This window comes from Ornithodoros turicata, chromosome 7 (assembly GCF_037126465.1).
Source record: "Ornithodoros turicata isolate Travis chromosome 7, ASM3712646v1, whole genome shotgun sequence".
NCBI classification, from domain to species: Eukaryota; Metazoa; Arthropoda; class Arachnida; order Ixodida; family Argasidae; genus Ornithodoros; species Ornithodoros turicata.
The window spans coordinates 11574614-11596380 of record NC_088207.1 but is presented as its reverse complement, the minus strand read 5'-3'; the positions used below and the strand labels follow the sequence as shown (position 1 = coordinate 11596380).

Here is a 21767-nt window from a genome sequence, read left to right as displayed (position 1 = left end):
AATTATTTTTTTTTAGTGCTAGCGGTTGTTTGTTTGTTTTTCCTGCACAATTTTTAGTCCTTTTGTGGTTCTTTTGTAGCTGAGTCAGCCGCCAGTAATGCAGGGGAGGTAGTTTCGTACACGTAAGTTTAGCGCGCGACGTGAAAACTGAAAGAAGACTCGGAGAATTCTTGTGCACGGATGATGGGTCAACGTGGTGGCGATGAGTTATTAGCAGTGAAAGCGGAAAACGGATCATCGACCAGGTATTTTACCTATATTATTAGTATAGGTCCTGCCAGTAAAACAACGCCAAAACAGCTACCACAGAACGACAACCAAATTTGTAGCGGGTTAGGTTTCGCTACTTGCCGTATCTTCAAACGTACAATGCACAAACTTATGGGGTTTGCAAAAACATTTGACTGTTAATGTGAACCAAGGAGACCGCGGCGGTATCCTTTGCCTGGGCGAGGTGGTAGTGTAGTTGTTGTGCGACCTGGTGTAATTAAACAGATTAAACGTAGAATTCTGTGCGCTTACGGGAAGCGGGGTACGAACTACAAACGCGTTATTTCTTCTTTTTTGTCAGGTAATGAAATAAACTCTCCGATTACGTGGGGCTTTCTTCTTATTGTTGACCGGATAGCTGATATTTTGCAGTGTATGCTCACTGATTTTTTGGATCAGTATATTCGTTGTTTCATGTGATTTCTTCCCTACACGCACCTTTATATACTTGTTTTATTTATTTCTTGCTCGCTCGCTCTACTAGAGTCTTGTTGAGTGTTGATGTAGTGTTCCTAAAATAACTACATAACAAAAGCATTATGCACCTGTGGATACTGTAGTTTGTTTGGTTAACACCTGCCAAGAAGGTATCGGGAGTCTTGTAGCTGTGAGCATAATTTTTCCGTCCTGCGCAGTGAAAGCCACGATGAGTATCAGTACTTATCCCTCGTGTCCCGCATCCTCGATTCGGGAAAAGTTAAATCTGACCGTACTGGAACTGGGACCATCTCCCTCTTTGGAACTCAAAGCCGCTACTCCTTACGAAACGGTGAGAGATGTTGTGATTTCCATTTCACTTTTTTGCTACAACATTAAACTCTGTTATTGTTTATTTACGAGAGGAACTATAATGTGCATTAACGTCATCAATACGCTCAGCGCACTAACTACAATAGATTGAGAAGTTACCCGTCAAAAATAACTAGTTAGGAGTTAAGTTACCATGTGAAAATGTAACAAAGTTAATAACGAAGTTATTGAGTTACTTAAAAAAAAGAACGAGTTACTTCCAAGTTACTTCGGACATAGAATAGCATTACGCAGGGGCCGCGCGCGTGAGCAGTTGAGTTAGACTTTGAGTTGCCTACGGAGGAATGCAGCACACTTAGATCGTTTTCGTTTATGTCCAACAGTAGACCTCTCCCTGTTTGTAAATAAATGACGCCGTAATGTTAGACAGCTCCACAAATTTGGTAGAGATTAACTACACTTGAAGCTAGAGGCGAAGAAGGTCGCGCCTGAGAGCCATGGTCTTCAGGGGATTACGATGGTACCTGAAAGGGACGCGTCCTTCAGTCCTACTTTTCTTTCAATGGGAGGGTGCAAACAAGTGCCCGTTCGTGGAACCCAGCCCTCTCCCTCCGATTTGTTTCAGTCTATCTACCAATGTCACAATGACGTTTCTCTGGTAGAGGTCTATTTGAACGCTTTGCATCTTACTCACTGTGAGCGTACAATGCTTCAGCTTCATTTCAATGGCAGCGGTTCTTACATCCTGAATAAAATACTGTCATTGATTGAATATCACGTCTTATGTCAAAAAAATGCCATGGAGGAACCGGAGAGAAAGCAAGAAAATATGTGGACGTGAGTGAAGAGCGAATCAAAAGTAACTTGGAACTTAACTCACTTTGGCAAAGTTACCTGAAAAAGGAACGAGTTCCTCTGAAAGTTACCTCGGTGCAAAAGTACCGAGTTCTAAGTAAAAAGTTACCAAAAAAGGAACTTAGTTACAGCAACGAGTTACCTCGAACTCGGCTAAATACTAAAGCATATTAAATGCACGCTGTACAAACGAATGCACCAAAAACATCCTTGGACTTTCATCCTGCACGAACTCATGCAGGAATAGAACTGATGATCTTCTAACCTTGTCATCTTTTTATTGCACAGTGGTCCTATCAAGATAGTTGTGACATAACAGGGATATCGCTTGTTCCATTTGCTGTTGCATCTCAGCATATGATGACATTTGATGGAGCTCTGTAGTCCTGTTCCTATAGCTGTATTCAATTTAAAAAGTGCATCGCTGGCAGTGCCTTTGGCTTATCCACATGATGTTACTCACAGGGAAGAGCCATAGTGTAAATCCTTACAGTCGTGAACCTCACACTCATTGCATTTGTCCATCTAGTTTAATGTTTTTAGGCTGTCATATTATTTGTGGGATACCCCCGCAATTTTCAGCATTAATTATCTCCTAAATACCATATCGCAATGAATGAAATTCCCACGTGAATTCGTAAATTATTAAGACAGCGAAGTTAACCACTTTTACAGTATGATCGGGGTGCAGTAAAACTGTTGTGCACATGTTGCAAGAGATTTATTGGTACACGTCTTTACAGCACAAGGAGGGCGGTTGTTAGGCTGAAAGTGTCTGTACTGAAAATTAACCAGTTATAATGTAGCCTTGGCTGACAGAGCAAAATATTAGCGTCAACCATTCACCAATACATAGCAGTACGTGCAACATATGAAATCGCAGAAATTAACTGAATCAGTGTTGCAGTAGATGAGGCACCGAAACATAGAAGGACGAGAAGGGCACCGAATCCCGTGAAGAATGGAACTTGACCAAAGGGCACGAGCAGTGGGATTCGAAACCAAACCCCTGGTTTCCAGTCAGAGACGCTGCCAGTTACACAGGCTTGTCAAAAATATTCAAAAGAAGTATTTAGATTAACTTACTGAGTACCAGACAAAAAAAGTAACTGGGTGTAGTGCTAAATACAGTGCTATCTCTTTAAATGGAACCTGAGGGGACCACGAACATCTGTTCCATTTACTGGGAGTTTAATTTACTAGGGAAATGTGCCGTGGGATATTAAATGTTGTCCTTGAATTGTCGAAAAAAATTGTGGCCTATCGTGATTTCAAGAGCATGCACTCCAATCCCAAATTACATAACGTGCATACCCCCACACCGCTTCTAATCCCAAAAACCTTTACCCAGGGACCATACCGTTGATCACCACCAAGACAGTATTCTGGAAGGGCGTGCTGGAGGAGCTGCTGTGGTTCCTCAGAGGCTCGACCAGCGCTAAGGAGTTGTCAGATAAAGGAGTTCACATTTGGGATGGAAACGGTTCCAGGCAGTTTTTGGACAGCCTTGGCTTCACAGATAGAGAAGAAGGTATTGCATCCTCACCGTACTTGTCAACAGCTTTCTGCATTGAGATTCAAGAAACAAAGCTGACACGTTTATGACACAGTAATATACAGTCAACCCTCGATTTATCAACACCCTCGGTTCCCCGAAAAATCGTTCATAAATCGAAAATTATGTTAAGTGAGTACTATCGAGCAAATGGAACAGTATTTCCGAGTTGATATTGTGTTTATAATGCAATATATTGTGTAATTTTGCTTTGGACCATGCCTTCTGCTGTATCAGTCTCACAAAACACAGATGTTAGCGCATTCACACTCTGTTTATTATGCAATACTAAATAGTTTAATTTTGCTTTGGACCATGCCTTCCGCTGTGTCAATTGAGGTCAGGAACACTTCTGCAAAAACACGTTTGTTGTTCGGATTTCGAGGGGTTAAGAACCGAGGGTGCAATACCTCGAAAAACGTTTTGTCTGTTCAGGCGTCATTCATAAGACCACGAATAATCCCTTTGAAGGTTTTTGTTGGCCTCGGAATGATCCGTTCATAAATTGAGGGCAAAAACGCTGGGCAACTCCTAGTTGGTTCCCAGAAATTCCATTCATTATTCGAATATCGAGGTTCATAAAACGAGGGAAAAATGCATGTAAAAAGTTTGGTTCCTCGTGCTAGTGTTCATAAAACGAGGGAACTCATAAATCGAAGGTTCGTAAATCGAGGGTTGACAGTACAAGCATAGAAAAAAAATCTTTTGTGTTGTCTTCTGTGCACGTATATTAAAAGGTTCAGTTTAGAAATTTCAGTTTTGATTGCATATTTTATGTAGAGTCATGCCATTTCTTCTTAAAATTTGTAGTAATTTGAATAAACTAAAATTTACTACTTAACCCGGTACCTTTCAAAGAGTTTACTTCAAAAACTTTAATATCTTGCTTCTGGCGCAGGTGATTTGGGGCCCGTGTATGGCTTTCAGTGGAGACACTTTGGAGCAAAGTATCGTGATATGCGAACAGACTACACGGGTGAAGGAATTGATCAAATCAAGAACCTCGTGCACACCATTCGCACCAACCCAGATGATCGCCGAATGATTTTGTGTTCCTGGAATGTCGCAGGTGAGTCTTGGAGTTGGGGAGCATGGACTAGGCTCCTCTGAGAATTGATCTCTGACTTTTGTGTCCCTTTGTGCTGTGTCCTTACCCACTTTTCTAGTTTGGAAATGATGCCAATATTTATTGCCTTTCATTTGTGTGTGTTCTGCCTTAAATATTATGTAGTGCCATAATTAGGGCACTGGGTTTTCTGCTGCGGCAAATTCAAAATTCTGTGGCACCAACTTGTAAATTTTCAACGATTATCCGCAGCAAAGAATGAGTGGCTGCTTGACAGGGGAAGCACTTTATATTCTTGGATAATGTGGCGACAAAAAAAAAAAAAAATTATAATCTTACAGATTCAAAACACTGTTGTGGCTCAGCATTGCAGGATATCTTGCGTTCTCCTCTGACAGTGAATGCCGGGATTCCGCGGAACAGTGAATATGAGATTCCGCGAGATTCCGTGCCAAACGAAACATTCCGCAACGAACTCCAGATTTCACTGAATTGTGGAAAATGTGGGGGCCTTAGTCATAATTCCCCCCAATAATGGCATTTGGGTAACCCTGCAGTCTATTTTCTTGCAAAGTTTGAGGTAGCTTTAGAATGTAGATGCCAAGTTTCAACAACACAGGCAGACGTTTGGAAGAACCACTGGAATCCTTGGTAGAGCCTGACGTCTTCCATAGTACCAATGGTGGGATCATCTGTTTTTTTAACAGTGTCCATGCCTTGGAACTGTTTCCAGTTCTGTTGCTTTCCAAACTTCATAAACTTGCGTACGCTAAGGATTCAAGCGTAACCTGGCCATGATGGAAAGTAACAGCCCTTTACCTGTCCCTTTTTGCCCTGTGATGCACATTCCAGGTTTCATGAGTGAACTTGTGTATGTTAAGCATGCAGGCATAACAGGGCTCTCTTTTGCCCTTCAGTGGCAGAATGCTACCATTAGCTCCCTGGTAAACAACTTTTGCTTGACTGCATGCTGACAGTTAAAAGACAACCTCAATCTTCCACTGCTTTACCCCTTTCAAAATTATAGAACATGGATCTTCCTAATGGTAGTTGAAACTTTCTATTTTTCCTGATGAAAATGGGTCACCAGAGCTGTTGGACTAGTTGAAACATGACACATCCTTTCAAACAAATGTTTGCTTGTGAAATGTGATGTGTGTGGTGGCTCTTACGCACATTCTTCTGATGATTGTATATTTAAATTTGTATTTGCAACATAGGCTATTTCTTTTCAGTCTTACTTTGAACATTGCGACACTATGCACATTTAGAGCTGTTATATAGAGGCATGAGAGTTGTAAAACTCTTCAGAATTGGCACTTGCACTTTGAGCATTCTCCTGTTTTGTTGCCTTGCACTTGTATTCCTTCCTTTCTTTCACGATTCAGCTGCAGTAATACTGCTACTAATGTAAGCCTCCTTCTGTAGATCTTCCTCAGATGGCACTTCCACCCTGCCACTGCCTTGCACAGTTTTATGTTCAGGATGGAGAGCTCTCGTGTCAGTTGTACCAGCGATCAGCTGATATGGTAAGTAGGGAACGAAAAAATTGTTCCGTTTATCAGAAGTTCCATATAAACAACATACACAAGTTTTGCCAATGGACGATACAGTGGGCTCCTCTTAAACGGAAATCGTAGGGAACAAAAAAAAAATCGTTCCGTTTATCAGAAAGTTCTATATAAGTAGAGCCTGAAGTTTTCGGGAAATATTTTTCTTCTAAATTCGGGGGGTAAAAATCAGGTAAACAAACATGTGCACTAAATTCATGTGGAAAAACTTCCAGTATGCTAAATTCGGGGAGAAGTTGGACTCAGTTACTCAAACTAACTGAACTGGTTTGGTACAAATGGTGATGTAACTGCATTTGCTGCCAAACAATTAAGTTAGTGCATTCCTACAGACATCCCAGTGAGGGGAATTTGCCAGGTAAAAGTCGGGTTTCGCCCTAAAGAGTTGGCCTTCAATTCGGGGTGCAAATTCGGGGAAGAATCGGGTAAAACCCCAAAACTTCAGGCTCTATATATAAGCAGCATACGCAAGTTTTGACAAATTCAACTCTATTTCAGTCCAGCTTCTGTGGCTGCCTCGCAAAAAATGAGCGTATTGGTGTCTACTTTGCATTTTGGAGTTGTCCGACAAAATAGCCATTGCTCCTAGACAAGCTCGGTATAAACTCCAACAGCACTTCTTGCTCAAAGTAATGTTGCAGTTTCACAACAGCATCCCTTGCGACCTGCTCTGGCACTGCAGGGGCCACAGGATGATTACCCTCATCATCATCATCATCATCACTGCTAGAACTTTCTTCTGTCTCAACCTCAGCTATAAGTTCTTCAAGGCTCTCTTCACCACATATTGCAACGTCCGTGTCGAGTGCTTCATAATTAGAGCCTGAAGTTTCAGGGTTTTACGCGATTCTTCCCCGAATTGAAGGTTCCCCGATTTTTACCCGGCAAATTCCCCTCACTGGGATGTATGTAGGAAGGCACTAACTTACTTGTTTGGCAGCAAATGCAGTTACATCACCATTTGTACCAAACCATTACAGCTAGTTTGAGTAACTGAGCCCGATTTCTCCCCGAATTTAGCATACCAGGAGTTCTCTCACCCTGAATTTGCATGGATTTAGTGCACATGTTTATTTACCCGATTTTACCCCCCGAATTTAGAAAAAAATATTTCCCGAAAACTTCAGGCTCTATTCATAATCCTTCCGTGTGAAAGATGATGAGGGCACAATCTGACTGCAGATGATGTCAGCGTCCTCATCGTCATCAGGTTCTACAGTGACTTCTGCTGAGTCGGGTAACCCTGTGTTGTGAACCCCGCATGGTGAAGGCATCTCTTATTGCCTTCAACTCGGTCCATGCATTTGTGAGGATGTGAAGGACTGACTGAGGTCAACGCTGTACAGTCGGACCTCGTTTTATGAACCCTCGATATACGAATTCCCTCAACTTACGAACGGCTCCACAGGGAACCAAAGTTTTTCCATGTATTTTGACCTCGTTTTACAAACCCTCGATATCCGAACTATGAACGGATTATGAGGGGACGGACCCAAAGTAGCCAAGCCATTCTGACCTCGATATATGAACGGGCGTTATGAACGTACAGAGGACAGGCCAATGGACCGGAGGATAATGAAAGTTCCTCAGTACATGCTGCCAAGGTCAAACATACAATGTCCCAACACCACTACGTTCCACAAACATGATTCACCATTTCCTGAAACAATAATTCGGGCGTTTACAGCCGAATGGTTGTGAGTTTGGACCAGGTCTCCGAGATGGAAACATCTTGCCGTTCCAAGAAAGCGTTCAGTCCTGACAGCCAGTGACAAGCGTAATATTTGCTGTTGGAAACAGTCTCATCCGCGCGCGATACGGTACTTTGAGGACCGGGTGCATGAGTCAAGTGTCAGACTTCTGTCATCTCTTTTAAACAGGATAGACCCTGCAGAAAGTATGGTGCAAAGCACAATTACGCAGTATTTTCCAAAATAAAACTTATTTAAATCAATTTCCCGTGGTTTTGTAAGGTATTTGTGCACTGCAGACCTCGGATCTCGATTTACGAATACCTCGATTTACGAACGATTTTCTGAGAAACGAAGGGTGTTCGTAAAGCGAGGTTTGACTGTACTCCTTTTCTGCGCACAACAGCATTCGATGCATCAGTATGCTGCCAGTAAAACACCTTTAAGTTTTGGATGACCCCCTGATCCATGGGCTGAATCACTGCAGGTGCATGTGGTGGGAGAAACTCCAGCCTGACAGACTTAAATCCATCTACTACAGGCGGGTTTCATGTCCGAACAGGCGGGAAGGTCCCGTCGACCTCCTGGATTTTCATTATTTTTGTATATTTAGAAGCCCATCTTACATGGTGATCAACAGTCGTGTCTCGCAACTGTCTCAGCAGTTTCCGTTTAAGCTAAGTGTTCCGAAGCTCTTTATCATTGCGTGCATAGGAAACCAACCAAAGGTGACCATATTGTTCTGTCTATCCGTAATTTCCATTTAGCCGAGTTTCGTTTAATGGGAGTCCCCTGTACTTGATTTTCATCGTGTTTGTTTGTTTGTTTTGTGTGTGTGTGTGTGTTTGTGTGTGAAGTTTCTGTAGTAGAGACGAAACAATGTCGATGTCACAATGCTTAAAAAGGATACCAAATGATGAAGTTCCATCAATCAATATCAATATATGATCAATAATGCATATAATTCAATATATCAATGGGTAATATGAATGATATCAATGTAAGGTGCCAACGAGGAGGACGAGAGGGTGGGGTCACGAGGAAGAAAGAAGAGGAGACAGTTTTTTGGACTATTGGGTTCCTTCGAGAAGGAACGTTACAATCAATACTCAAAATTTCAATATTTTTGCAGCTCTGCTTAGCCTAAAAGCAACATCTTGAGTTCTGTGGGTGAAGAATATTTTATTAACTGCGCAATTCATGTGCGTGGCATGAGCTTGTGCTGGCCTTCCCTCTCGCCCAGCCTCCTCTTCACTTTCATCACATGTAGTGGTTAAAACAAAAAGATAAGCTAATGCTATAGTACAAAATTTTGCTCATCAGGGACTTGGTGTGCCTTTCAACATCGCCAGCTATGCCTTGTTGACGCATATGATGGCCCACGTAACTGGAACACGCCCGGGAGACTTTGTCCACACTTTAGGAGATGCCCACGTCTACTTGACACACGTTGATGTTTTAAAGAAACAGGTAATATACCTTTCTTTATGGTGTGAGTCCTGTTCACCTCTGATTTCCTAAAGCAGCGTGAAACTGACCAACTGCAAGCGAAGTACAGCGGAGACCGCTGAAAATCTGCACTATAACCAAATATCACATTTTTAGGCCAATACATGCCCGGGATTTAGTGCCCACCTTTCTGTTATACCATGTTGTGAACCAAACCGCACAGCGCAGAGATTCCTTGCAGACAAAAAAAAATCATTCAACATTCTCAGGGAGCCTAGAAAAACGCAGTGATTTTTGTTTGGCAGAGTTTCCTGACCATGTCTTGCACTACGGCGCCCTCAACAACGGCGCGGCAACTACATGCCCTGTCGCTCAGTCCGTTTTGAGTACCGAAGTCCCTCAGTTCGTGCACACACACTCTATCGCCTGTTTGCTGGACATCTCCGCTGCCATAAAGTCCCGATCATCTTCAGAGTCGTTTTCCTGCACGCACGCCTCGCGGTCCTGGACGGTTTGCACTGTCGCTTCATCGCGGGCTGTTAGCTTGCAGACGCAGACGTCGGTGTTTGTCAAAAGTGTCCGCTGAAGAAACTGCCGTTCTCTACAAGATCGCTCCACGAGTCGTGTGCGTTGATCATGTCGCAGGTGGCATCATTAAGACAAGTGGCGTAATTCAAAAAGACATTGGAAGCTTTCCCGGGTGGCCCAGTGCCGTGTATGCCAAAGGGAGTCTGGCCATTAGGAGGAGCCTAAAAACGAGGCTCGACCTGACAATCAAATTGAGCGTTTTTCATTGGCTGCTGTTTTCTATGCGGGCTGCCATGACCCCAAACTTTTCCCGAAAATGGCGGCGTAGCTTGGAACGGCGAAGCGAAGATTTCATGACCAATTTTTTTCACAAATTACATCAATTTTATTCCGTAAGTGTACATTTTGTTGCAATTATCTTGCAAATCCCTTTAAATTTCGCTCCAGTGTCAACGTTTACCTGAAAATAACATGTTTAGTCGTCCTTGTTAGGCCTAGTAACGACAGCAATCACAGGCAAATAGCGAGAAAAACGCTACGGATTGCCGAAAATTTGCATTTTATGACATACTTTTATTCACGTACACACCTTTGCCCATTCTCGATTCAATCATGTTATGTTTTATAGTTAAAATACGTATAATACCTGCAGTCTGTTCCAACTAGCGGTTCTATCGGCCAATCAGTTCTGCTAGAATGCACTTCTGTTTCTGCTATTTCTGCCCTTCTGCTACTCTGCGACTTCCCGACATGCCCCTCTCCATCCAGATGGCGCCTTTAAAAGTGGACGCAAAATCCATTATGTTGCTTGGTAGTCAGGGAATATCCTATTCAATCCAATCCAATCCAGTTTCCCGAAAATGTCAGCACCCAATGCATACAGACAATTTATAGCTTGGGTAGCCTAGGATTAATAGCGAACTGTATTTTGCCTTGTGATTGGCCAGCAGAGGTGGGCGTTTGTCCTCAATAGCGTCGCCCTCACCTTAATTTTCTGGGAGAAAAATTTTCCTTACCTCACCTCAAAACATTTTTGAAAAATTTTCCTCACATCACCTCACCTCAATTTTGTATTGAAAATTTTTCCTCACCTCAAAAATGTTTTTCGAAATTTTCCTCACCTCACCTCAAACATTTTTTGAAAATGTTTCCTCACCTCTCAATTTTTTATTGAAAAATTTTCCTCACCTCACCTGAAAGGAATTTTTGAGACTTTTCCTCACCTCACCTCAATTTTTTAAAGCTATTTGTGTATTCGATACGCGTTGGCTTTGAGTGACTACCAGTGTAAATGCATATATCTCAAGCGTGAGTGCATACAGGGTGCAGCACGAAACGTGTCATTTGACCATTATAAGAAAACGGCTTAACGGAAAAATATGGGGTAAACAAATTTCTTCTGGACATTTAGTTTGTCACCAAATACAAATAGTTTCATCAATTTGCCATTGAAATACATTTTCGAAATTGAACTCATGAAATTGCTTGTTAATGTGACATTCATTCTTTTTTTTTTTTGCTGGAGGATTTGGCCTAGTCAGTCACAGAAAACGCTTCGTGGTACGATTGTTATACCCGTAAAAGTTGCGCGGAAATTGAGGTTCAATTGCGGGTATGCGAATGGCGCGCAAAGTCGGGCGTCAGATCAGTGGTGAGAGAGGAGGGCAGTCCCCGCCCACGAGACAGAAGCTGCGGAAAGAAAGATATCCCGTGTACGCGCGGGAAAAGTTTTCATAAAGTGCGTGTTCATAAATTTTTCGTCTCACCTCAAAAAAATTTCCCATAGTTTTCCTCACCTCAAAATGTTTTTGAAATTTTTCCTCACCTCAAAAACTTGGTCCATGTCTAGTTTAGCGGCGCCACTCGATTTCAAACTTCTAATCTACATACCTGGATAGAATTTTGCATGGTGCATCGTAATCCGAAATAATCAAGCGGCGGTCGGTTCCACGAATTCCTCCAGAGATCAGTTTCCCCTGAAAACTTTCGGCAGCGGCGACCATGTCATCTCCATGCGCCCATTGTTTACGCATGACAGCTTACGCACACCTCGCACTCTTCCCAGCATGCCTTTCGCCTGTTCCCTCTCGCTCGTTGCCAAGAATGCACAATGAAAGCACTAGATCTCGACGGGTATCATTTGTGGTACTCCTACGCATCAGCCATAGAGCTTGGTTTCCCTCACTAAACGAAGTATAGTGAGGTTGGGTTAGGCCAGGTCAGTACATATTACACGCGGGGGGGGGGGGGGGGGGGTCCGGGGGGGGCCGTAGCCCCCCCGCAGTTGTTCGAGACTGTGCTGACAGAAGACAGTGCCAATTTTGGCGCGGAGCAATTGCGTGAGGAGGAGGCCGACTGTCGTCCGATAGCGGAGTTGCTGTGCGTCTTAGCAACGAACAGGCGAAAGGCATGCTGGGAAGAGTGCGAGGTGTGCGTAAGCTGTCATACGTAAACAATGGGCGCATGGAGATGACATGGTCGCCGCTGCCGAAAGTTTCCAGGGGAAACTGATCTCTGGAGGAATTCGTGGAACCGACCGCCGCTTGATTATTTCGGATTACGATGCACCATGCAAAATTCTATCCAGGTATGTAGATTAGAAGTTTGAAATCGAGTGGCGCCGCTAAACTAGACATGGACCAAAAACTTTTTGAAAATTTTCCTCACCTCACCTCAAACATCACCAGAAAAATTGGCCCTCACCTCACCTCAAATATCGTGAGGTGAGGGTGAGGAAACCCTCGCACGCCCTCGTGAGAGTGCCCACCTCTGTTGGCCAGAGAGCTCAAAAAGTGGGTGGAGCTCCAGGTATAGGCAGGTCCCATTAATGGCCAGACTCCCTTTGGCATACACGGCACTGGGGTGGTCAACCCTCACTCGCGTTATTTGCGATGGGTGATTCACACTCCGAAAATGCGCTCGGTCCTTCACCTACTTAGAGGAAGATGTCAGTAGCGGTGATGAACTGGTCTTCCGCCGACTGGTATGCGGAAGCGTCCGACCCCTCGTCATATCACTGTGCCACATTTCCTTGATTTGAAACTGCAACTCATGCAACCCTTTAAGAACCCAGTGCAACCGCTCTCTATATGACACGAGTATGCTAGCGAGTTAATAACGAAAGATTTCAACTGAGACTTTCCACGAAATAATAACAAAGTGCCGCGGTATAAAGTCTTTCCGTGACACTTGAAGTTCAACCCTAGAGTGTACAGTGACCATGATATACTGCCTGAAAGCACCGCCGAAACAATGCCTCACGGTTACACACAAGGGAATGCAACAGTCACAGGCAGTTGTAAACAAACATGCATTTGTTTTTCAAAAAATGACAAAGGTTTTGTTGTGTTGAACTAGGTTGCTGTTTGCTTTCACAAAGTGTGCTTTCCTTTTTGTGCGATAGAGTTTGGGAACCTGACCCCTCAAGGGGGGATCCCCCAGAAAACTTTTTTTTTGGGGGGGGGGGGGCACGCCCCAAAGCCCCCTGTGCAGTCGGCAACGCTTCAAATTTCGTGCGCCACGGGAAGACGACGCAGGAGGTCGTGTAGCGCGGCTCTCAAACCATCTGTCACCAGTGATCCACACATTATGTGCGCGGTAGGGAAAAAGTTAATAATGTCATCAACATATCTAGTGCATACAATAGCATAGCCTTGGCATAAAGTCTTCCAAAATATATTACAGATGCATCACGTGCATTCAAGTTATTCCTGACAATACTGGAGCAATTGACGAACCAATACGTTGTACTGTAAAAAAACAATTTCGATGCCTTTGGTAAATGGCTGTTGCTGGTTTGAGCTTGAGGTGGTGTTTCTAGTCCTGCGTGTCACCCTAGCTCAGGCTTTTTGGGACCTCTGTCACTTGTTGAAAGCTTCAAAAAACTGACTTCAGTAGCGGCAAAGGGCCAAAGTTATCCTAATTTCTCTAACTTCGCATATGTTGTATTTGTGTCACAGTCTCAAAACACTTCATTGTGTCATGTGTGTGCATCCTTTGTTTGCTTGCAGTTGCAAAGGGAACCAAGACCCTTCCCCAAACTGTCAATCAAGCGCACTGTTGAAGACATCTTCGACTTTCGTGCCGAAGACTTTGAATTGATCGGCTATGATCCGCACCCACCACTGAAAATGGGAATGGCTCTTTAAAACGACACGTTTACGTTGTTGAGAACCTTTTGTGTGTGTGTGCATATTTGCGTGTTATTTATCTACACTGTTTCTAAATAAGGTTTTATTTGCTTCTACCAAACAAATCCTGTGAACATGTGCTCTTGTCATGTTCTGTTGTACATGTGCTGCCGTAATAAATATATTCAGTTTGATGAAAGAAGGAAGTCACTGAAAAGGTTAGCCAGCTGTAGGACTCGAACCCACATCTTCTGGAAAAGGGTAACCTTTTCGGTGACTTCCTTCTTTCAATCATTAATTTCTTATGCACTTGAGGCTTTGTATGTATTTGTACTTTCTGCGTGTTCCAGCCTCAGAACATCAATTGCCATCATCTTCAGTGTATCTCTGAGTCTGTGACTGTACTTTGTGGGATTGCTGGTACCCAGTTCATAGATACTAACCAATGTAGAATAGCTTGAAATCTTCAGTGGCTTAGTGAGACACTTTAAAAGCCAATTTTAAAATGTGGTAACGATTATTAGGTCAGAGAGTGAGATGCATAAATTCAAAAACTAACCCTGGACCATAAGCGGAGCACTATAGGCAGTGCACCAGATACAAACCGGTTCCAAATATAGAAAAACTGCACACAGAAGTGCGAAGTAAGGATTACTATTGTATCTTTTGTTTTTAATTGTGTTTGCACAGCAAAGCAACTGTGGCTATGAGGGTTGTACAGATGTGGGAGGACAGCAGGAAGGAGTGGGGGACAGGGGGTCAGTATGCGTCCTGGGCAGACTTCAGTGGGAACTGTGCAGACGTTCATCTGGAAAGTCTTCGAAACCCCAGGGAAAACCTCAGAGAGCTCAGCCGGTGGTAGGATTCGAATCCTCCATCTCCCAGTCTTCAACACTACCTCTGGTACCACCAAAGAGCGGGACGCCTTAACCTGCTCGGCCGTGTCGCTGGTCTGGTGTATCAAGAAGCCAGGGGAATTAAAAGCTCAGGCAGTAGACGTGTCAGCAAACCTCGACACATGTTTCAGCGAAAATAAAGGTTCGTATCGTATGGATAAAGAGTCCTTGGGGGAATAAGTGAAAGAAAGAACAGAAGTACCAGACCAAACACAGGAAAAGGTGAAGTGCTGTAAGAGTGCCTGTGCCTCGTCCCAAGGATATTCCCAGGATTTTCAGAAAGAAACCAGTACTGCAGATGCATTCACACTGGCATGGTTGTGAAATACAAGCTAGTAACTTCTATGTAACACTAAAGGGACAGTATAAACAGTTTAATTGAAATATGTCGATGATTCGTACGGTGACTGTGAGCATCACAACAAAGCTCGTGACTGCAATTTGGTAGCTTGGGTTTGGATCCAGATTGTCTCTGGGTCCATATGAATGGGAATGGCACTAAAAAAAATACCTTATGCAGCAAATTCAAATAGCAAAAATACAAATGCATAGTATTTTGATTGTTACTCATAACACACTTCTACAACCCAAGCTTCCATGCGCAAGATCTGCTACTTTCACTTCACAAGGTTCCATCACATCAACCTGACTAGAGAAGTAAAAGCTGCGCAAGCACGATTGCTCAGTGCATTAGCTTTCTGATCTCCGTGTAGCCTTTGCAACCGGTTTATGTAAGCTGGCTCGGGTGCGTAGCACGTACCGTAGTACCCCCCCCCCAAGTTGTACGAATTTGATCTTGACAAGATCACTTTCACTACTTCATTGCTTCTTCTTTTTCTTCATCTCAGGAGTTCCTTCCGACTTCTCTGGACACTGCTTGCTTTTGTGTCCACGTTTCTTGCACCGAAAACATTCTAGAACACTCGCAGTGCAGTTATGTTGCTCAGGGCGGCAGCTACCACATGTGTCGCAGTGTTTGTGAGATTGTTTTACGCAGGATCCACAACTGTTGCAGTGCTTGTATTGTCCCCCATCCTTCGCGGTGCAATCACCACAAATGTCACAGTGCCTATTGCACATTGCGACCCAGCGTGTGCACTTCTCGCAATATCTGTAGCTCTCGGACGGCAGCGGTATACAGCTCAGAGGCACATCCGTGAAAATTCGCACAGGCGACCCCTTTGCTCTGGTCTCGTTGAAATCTGCGTGGTTCTCGTAATCGACCTTGTAATCTAGCATGCGAAGCGTAGGCATGTTCTCGCATATCTGCTTTTCGTTAAAATAAGGAAAAAATAAGAAAATATTTAAAGCTGACGGGTCGCGAGCGGTCGCACGTATTTTCTCTAACGTAAACGCTATGGCATCAATACGACCACCAAACGGTGGGTCGACAAGAACGGCGCACGAAGTTGCTTCTTGAAGTCGTCTGTTCAGTGCAGTCTCTGCGCGACTTCCGCGGAAAAAGAAGTGGTTGAACATATTATACCAACAAAATTCGTCCTCACTGTAAAAACATTCGTACGCCTGTTCGATATCGAGAAGCAGGCTGTCGACATCGTCGCAGTGCTCGCGGAGGTGCTCGTGGATCGTTGGAGTTCCGATGCAGACAACATGCCTGTATTTGCGGCTCCTCAGCAAGTCTGTGACGAACCTCACACAGTCGTGCCTGAAAAAGTACTGCGCTTTGGTAGTGTTTGAGGTATCCACGTTGATTATGTGGCTCGGCCTGCGCAGTGCAGCGTCTGTGATCTGTACTCGTGCACTGTGAGACTTGTGCTGCTTCATTTCCGACTGTAGAATTAGCTTCTGACAACAAAAAATGCGCTGGGATGCTGGGTAGCGCGATAGAGCAAGATATCGTTTGTAGAGTTTGGGATGGGACGCCTCCGGAAGGACGCGTCTACTTACGGTTTCCCACGTTTTCGAGTTCAGGGAACGAGACGCTTCATCTTCCCACAGAAACATGCGGCATTTCTTCCTGTCCCTGCTCGCAGAACATGCATAAAAGGAACGGCCGTCATTTTTGCTTTCTGTTCCAATACGTCTAAAGAGCAACGCAGGACCATGCTCACAACATGGTGGAATGGCTGTGCTGTCCCTAATTAGTTCCACTGCATTTGTCGAACGAGACATGTTAGTTATGTCACTGGTTAAAAACACACAGCCACGAGGCATGAAGCCATTACAACCATCACATACGCACCTACGCACCGCACCGGTTGCATGCATCTGCGGAGAGAGTGGAAGAAGAATCTGTTGACCTGCGCCATCTGCGCATGCGCTCTGGCTAGGGTCTCGCCTTGGCCCCTTGGCTAGAAGCTAGAAAGTAACAAAACCAACCATCAATCTACAAAGCCAACAAGTAAAACAGTAAAACCGAGCAATCAAATCAATCCCAAATCAAATCCTAGCAAATAGCCGTGAAACTGAATTGCTTTTCAGAAGTATGCCATTTTCTTCTAATGCAACACAGAAATAAATTTCAGAAAGCTAGTGGGGGCGCTGGGCTAGCTATATTCTGCAATTTTTTTTTGTTTTCGGTGGAAGGTCGTACGAAGTATTGAAAAGATTCCGATTTACTATGTCGTTTGTTGGTGTTGATAAGGTGCAAAGATTATTCCAGATTATAAAGCACAATGGAGGCGTAGTGAAGTCGGTCGTGAAGCTGTTTAGGTGAGATTTTACGATCGCTACTGCCTTGAAACGAAATCGCAAGGTACCTCCGCTACATATCTGAAAATTTGACAACATTTTACGTTATGCATTTACCTGAACACTTTAAAGTGCGGAGAAAAAAAAATTCGCCCAAAATTTCAAGATTACATCGAATGTCAGCGTTTTTCTATTGCAGAATGGATGACTTGAGAATGGGTTCGCTCGTCGGAACGGACAAACTCGGCAACAAGTACTACGAAGATAACAGATTCTTTTATGGTATAACCTCATCACCTATCATGGCTCTTGGCCAACGATTTATACAGACGATATTGTCCCTCGTTGATCCGCAGGGCGCAATCGGTACGTAGAGTATGCTGACCACGTCTTCTTGGACTACGACGGGAGCCAGGTTCCAGCTGAGTGGTAAGATATGACAATACATCAGCACACTAAAATCCACGAACACCCCAGTGCCAGGTACATCAGCATCTTTCCTTAACTGGCCACTCCTTTGTTTGTTTTCTCCCTGATGTTAGGCACCGCTGGCTGCACTACATGACAGACGACCCACCAACAAAGGTTCCCCCAGTGCCTCACAAGTGGTTGGCTCCACATACTGAGAACCTGACCGGCACTAGTGGAGCTTATATGCCGTACAGCACAGTTCCTCCCAAAATTCATTCGTGGGTTCCTCCAACAAAGAAGTAGATGCCATCTCTTGGCCGTAGGGAAAACAGTGATGCCTGGTGTGAAACGTGGATGTGTACATAACAGCGTTTAGGTAGCGTAATAAAGAAAATCCCAGAAAATGCATGGGTTTGAAACACGGATTTACAAAAATTGTCAATCTACAGTACCTGTGGCAAGCATGCAAGTCATTCTGTAAGCGTGTGCGAAGTATGTTGACTTACTTGAAACACGGCAAGCAAACGCGACAGTGTCAGCGTCCTTTGGTGTGATTGACAAGTCACAGTATGTGTGCTGAGAACATTGAGCCTAGCAGGACATGCCTTGATAGCCATAGAAAGCAAACGTAAAATGTTAGGCAGATCTCATACATATATTAAAAGAAACCGTAATACATTGAGGAAAATGAAAATCATCTGCCCCACATTCAGCAGGGTTTGGGACCCTAGGGCAGATATGTAAAGGAGAGACATGATGCCTTAGAGCCATCCATTTCTTGACTGCATTTCTTTCCTTACTGTCACAAAAATGGTTATTTTGAGATGGTTTGGCAGATTTTCTTTCTTTGTGTGTGTATGTGGCTGACTGTACTACTCCAAAATATGTTGCTATATAGGTATATGTAGCCAAATGAATGTTCTATCGAATGTTGTAAGTTCCAAAATTCCAAAATGAATGTCACAGAGTGGGTACTGCATTTCACGCTTTGTCCTCACTGTCCTTACGTACAAAATCCATGTGCATGAATGTGGTTCAAATTAAACCTTGAACTGCATTACATGGAGTAAGATAAAATCTTGTGACATGCATAAGACACAATTTGCCAAGGAAGAACCACAATTCCCAGTCTGTGGGCAAAAAATTGCATGATTATATAGCCTCATTGCATTAAATTCACAAAGATTTACGTAGATGGTTGAGGACCATTTGCGAAGCATTAGCAACTATTTAGAGAGTAAATTTCAGGGTCAGGAGGCTACAAAGAGGAGTAATTGCTATCTAAAGAACTAGAAGCTGCAATGGACCTTTTTCTGCCTTTTTCATATATGTGTCGCCCCTGGCGTTGGAATGCAAAACCTCATATTTTAAACCCAAATGGGCGAGGGGCACTTTTCCGACTGGCACGTTGCACGGTAAAGTAGCGAGAGAAGATTGCAAAACGAATGTGGAAAGAGCGAAAGCGTATTGTACTGATTGCGAGTACAAAGCGTTGTCGAGTGTCAGCCTCGAACGTTTGCGCAACGTTGACACCGATTACCTACCCCAAAACATGGCAGCCGTGGCTGAGCATGCGCATATACTTATTCGGAAAAGGTTCATTACTCCCGAGTTAACTTCTTTTTTTTTTCGTAGTTCTCTCTTTTTTTCATTCACTGAATTCAGGGGTGGTGCTGATTTTGAGCGGATGGTGGTAGTCTTTGCCATTAGTTGGTTCCTTAAGCGCAGCTTCACCATTTAGTAGTACACCACAGGATCAATCACTACGTTGGTGGAAGGCACATGTTATGGGGCTGAATTTGAAGGGATGAAAGCTATGTGTGCAATTTGCTGTGAAAACAGGGCAACTTATTCAGGGTAATTAGTTCACCCTCTATTAAATTACAAGATGTTCCACCTAACATGATGAAATATCGTACAAAATCGTAAGATTGACTGACCAAATTTTAGAGATCAATTGCAAAAATTCAATTCTCGCAAATTAAATTGATAAAAGTGCTCGGAAGTAATAGCAAAATCTCCTCCGAGATAAATAGCGCCGACCCCATAATGTTCGGAAAACTGGATTTTTAATACAATTCTTTATCTCGTTAGCCGAAACACCCTTTTTGTGCAGAGTGTCAAATAATGGTACGGTCCCCGTTCTCAACTTCTCGGATGAAATTCTGATGTCAGTTAACTCCAATCGTGCTGTAGGAGGAGGAGGTCTTATTTAATAGTCCTCCGTGTTAAACCATCTGCAAAAATCTGCCATGAGCATTGCAATCTCCTGTCCCAGTCCGTCACAGAAAGTTAATATAACGACAAGAACGTTGCAGAGCAGTACACGTACCGCAGCTGATTTCACCCATAGCGACATTCGGATGGAGGCAATTCATGTTTTTGAAACGGTTCGTGAACCGCACCGTTTAGAATTAACAGGTTTGAACGTTCTGGAGCTGAATCCAAACCTGAACCAAACCAATAACGCTATCGGTTCGACTTTCTGCATGCCGGGGACAGAGACCGTTGACACATTTCCTGATAAGCGAATCTGAATGACGTAGGTTCTGGAGCACTGGTCCCCATACTTGCTGTCCGGATACCGATAACGAACTCCGGATAACCGAGACAAAAGCCAATGGTAACAGTTCCGTTTCCCCGTAGTGTAGTACGGATAACGATTTTTCCGGATGCCTGAATTCCAGATCTTAAGCGAGACATGACTGTAAATATTCTTGTAATATTGCTGTCCATCACCTGGTCCATGCCATCAGACATGATCCACTATTTCCTGTTTCCGTTCAAGCCTTTTCTTTTCCATTCCTTTTTCCCAAGTAGGTGTTACCATTATCCCAAGCAGGGATCGGAACCGCTATTTTTTACGGTTCGGTTGGGGTTCAGCTCTGCAGCAGTGCAAAAAATTGGTTGGAACTGGATTAAACTGGTACATGAAAGTGAATTTCGAGTGGATTGCCATGGGTTAAAAGCAAATTAAAAAAGTAAAAAAACTGGGCTGTTTGGCAGTCCATGATAAACGCGATAAAATACCCCAGAGCAGGGGACAAACAAAAAGGGACCTTGTGAAACTCTCGTCTGGTGTAAAATTTGTGGAAACCTTGTCTACTAATACAGTTCATGGGAGAAACTGTGGTTTGTCAGTCAACCCTGTGTTCGTCCCCTGTACTGGGGTACTTTATCTTTGCTAAAAGAAAGCAAATCCTTACGCTTCACGGATAACACAAATGTACCTTTGTTGTTGTTGCTGACACAGCAGTGGCTCACAGCAACACTGTATGTTACAGATCTGCATTTCAGGTGCAATGTTACTGTAGCATACTGTACTCTCTATGTTCAGTCATCATACAGGGTGTGTCCCCCACCGAAAAAGGGCCAGGGGCTAATGAAAAAACAGAGTGATCTACACAAATGGAACCAACTGTACGTGCTTGGCTGTTGTGTGGTCTATCCAAAAATATATTTTTCATCGCCCCTTGTCAATTAATTAGCGGTAATTAATTTTCAAACTTTTTAATTATCGGTTTTAGCTCTCAGATGTCAATGAGGAAGTTGTAGTACATGTCGAAAAAGACGCAACTGAAGTGGTTCGAGGTTGCTATGGCTTGTGGTTTAGTTTTTTCCCGGGTTTAAAAATTGGTTTCTGAAGCCGCGCGCACCACAGAGCGCTTCCCATAATTCGGCGCCCGCGTGCGACGATTGCAGTGCACTCTGATAGGTGTGCCGTGAAACAGGTGAAATATCTTCCTCTTGTGTGACGTGGCCCAAGGATGGTCTCCAAGTGCTAATATCAAGGACAATGTACGCCGGAGGGCGCTGGAATCGTCGCGCGCGGGTGCCGGATTGCCGGACTTTTAAGCTCGGGGGAAAAAATGAAACCACAAGCCATAGCGACCTCAAACCACTTCAGTTGTGTCTCTTTTGACATCTACTACAACCTCCTCAT

The 21767-nt window shown here is 43.7% G+C and overlaps 3 protein-coding genes across 3 annotated transcripts; 2 read left to right on the top strand and 1 right to left on the bottom strand.

Moving 5' to 3' along the window:
• Positions 1 to 90: 90 nt before the first annotated feature.
• LOC135399531 (thymidylate synthase-like) lies at positions 91 to 14004 on the top strand. The gene is made up of 7 exons (XM_064631273.1): positions 91 to 245; positions 906 to 1039; positions 3227 to 3406; positions 4329 to 4499; positions 5925 to 6025; positions 9082 to 9228; positions 13746 to 14004. Exons 1-7 carry the CDS (start codon positions 181 to 183, stop codon positions 13881 to 13883), a joined length of 936 nt encoding a protein of 311 aa, XP_064487343.1. The 5' UTR covers positions 91 to 180; the 3' UTR covers positions 13884 to 14004.
• A 1530-nt stretch (positions 14005 to 15534) lies between these two features.
• On the bottom strand, positions 15535 to 16941 carry LOC135399530 (rRNA N6-adenosine-methyltransferase ZCCHC4-like). The gene has a single exon (XM_064631272.1). It carries the CDS (start codon positions 16934 to 16936, stop codon positions 15581 to 15583), a length of 1356 nt encoding a protein of 451 aa, XP_064487342.1. The 5' UTR covers positions 16937 to 16941; the 3' UTR covers positions 15535 to 15580.
• A 270-nt stretch (positions 16942 to 17211) lies between these two features.
• On the top strand, positions 17212 to 18249 carry LOC135399529 (probable NADH dehydrogenase [ubiquinone] 1 alpha subcomplex subunit 12). The gene is made up of 4 exons (XM_064631271.1): positions 17212 to 17434; positions 17613 to 17695; positions 17770 to 17842; positions 17956 to 18249. The coding sequence occupies exons 1-4, from the start codon at positions 17343 to 17345 to the stop codon at positions 18125 to 18127; spliced, it is 420 nt and encodes a 139-aa protein (XP_064487341.1). The 5' UTR covers positions 17212 to 17342; the 3' UTR covers positions 18128 to 18249.
• The last annotated feature ends 3518 nt before the right edge of the window (positions 18250 to 21767 follow it).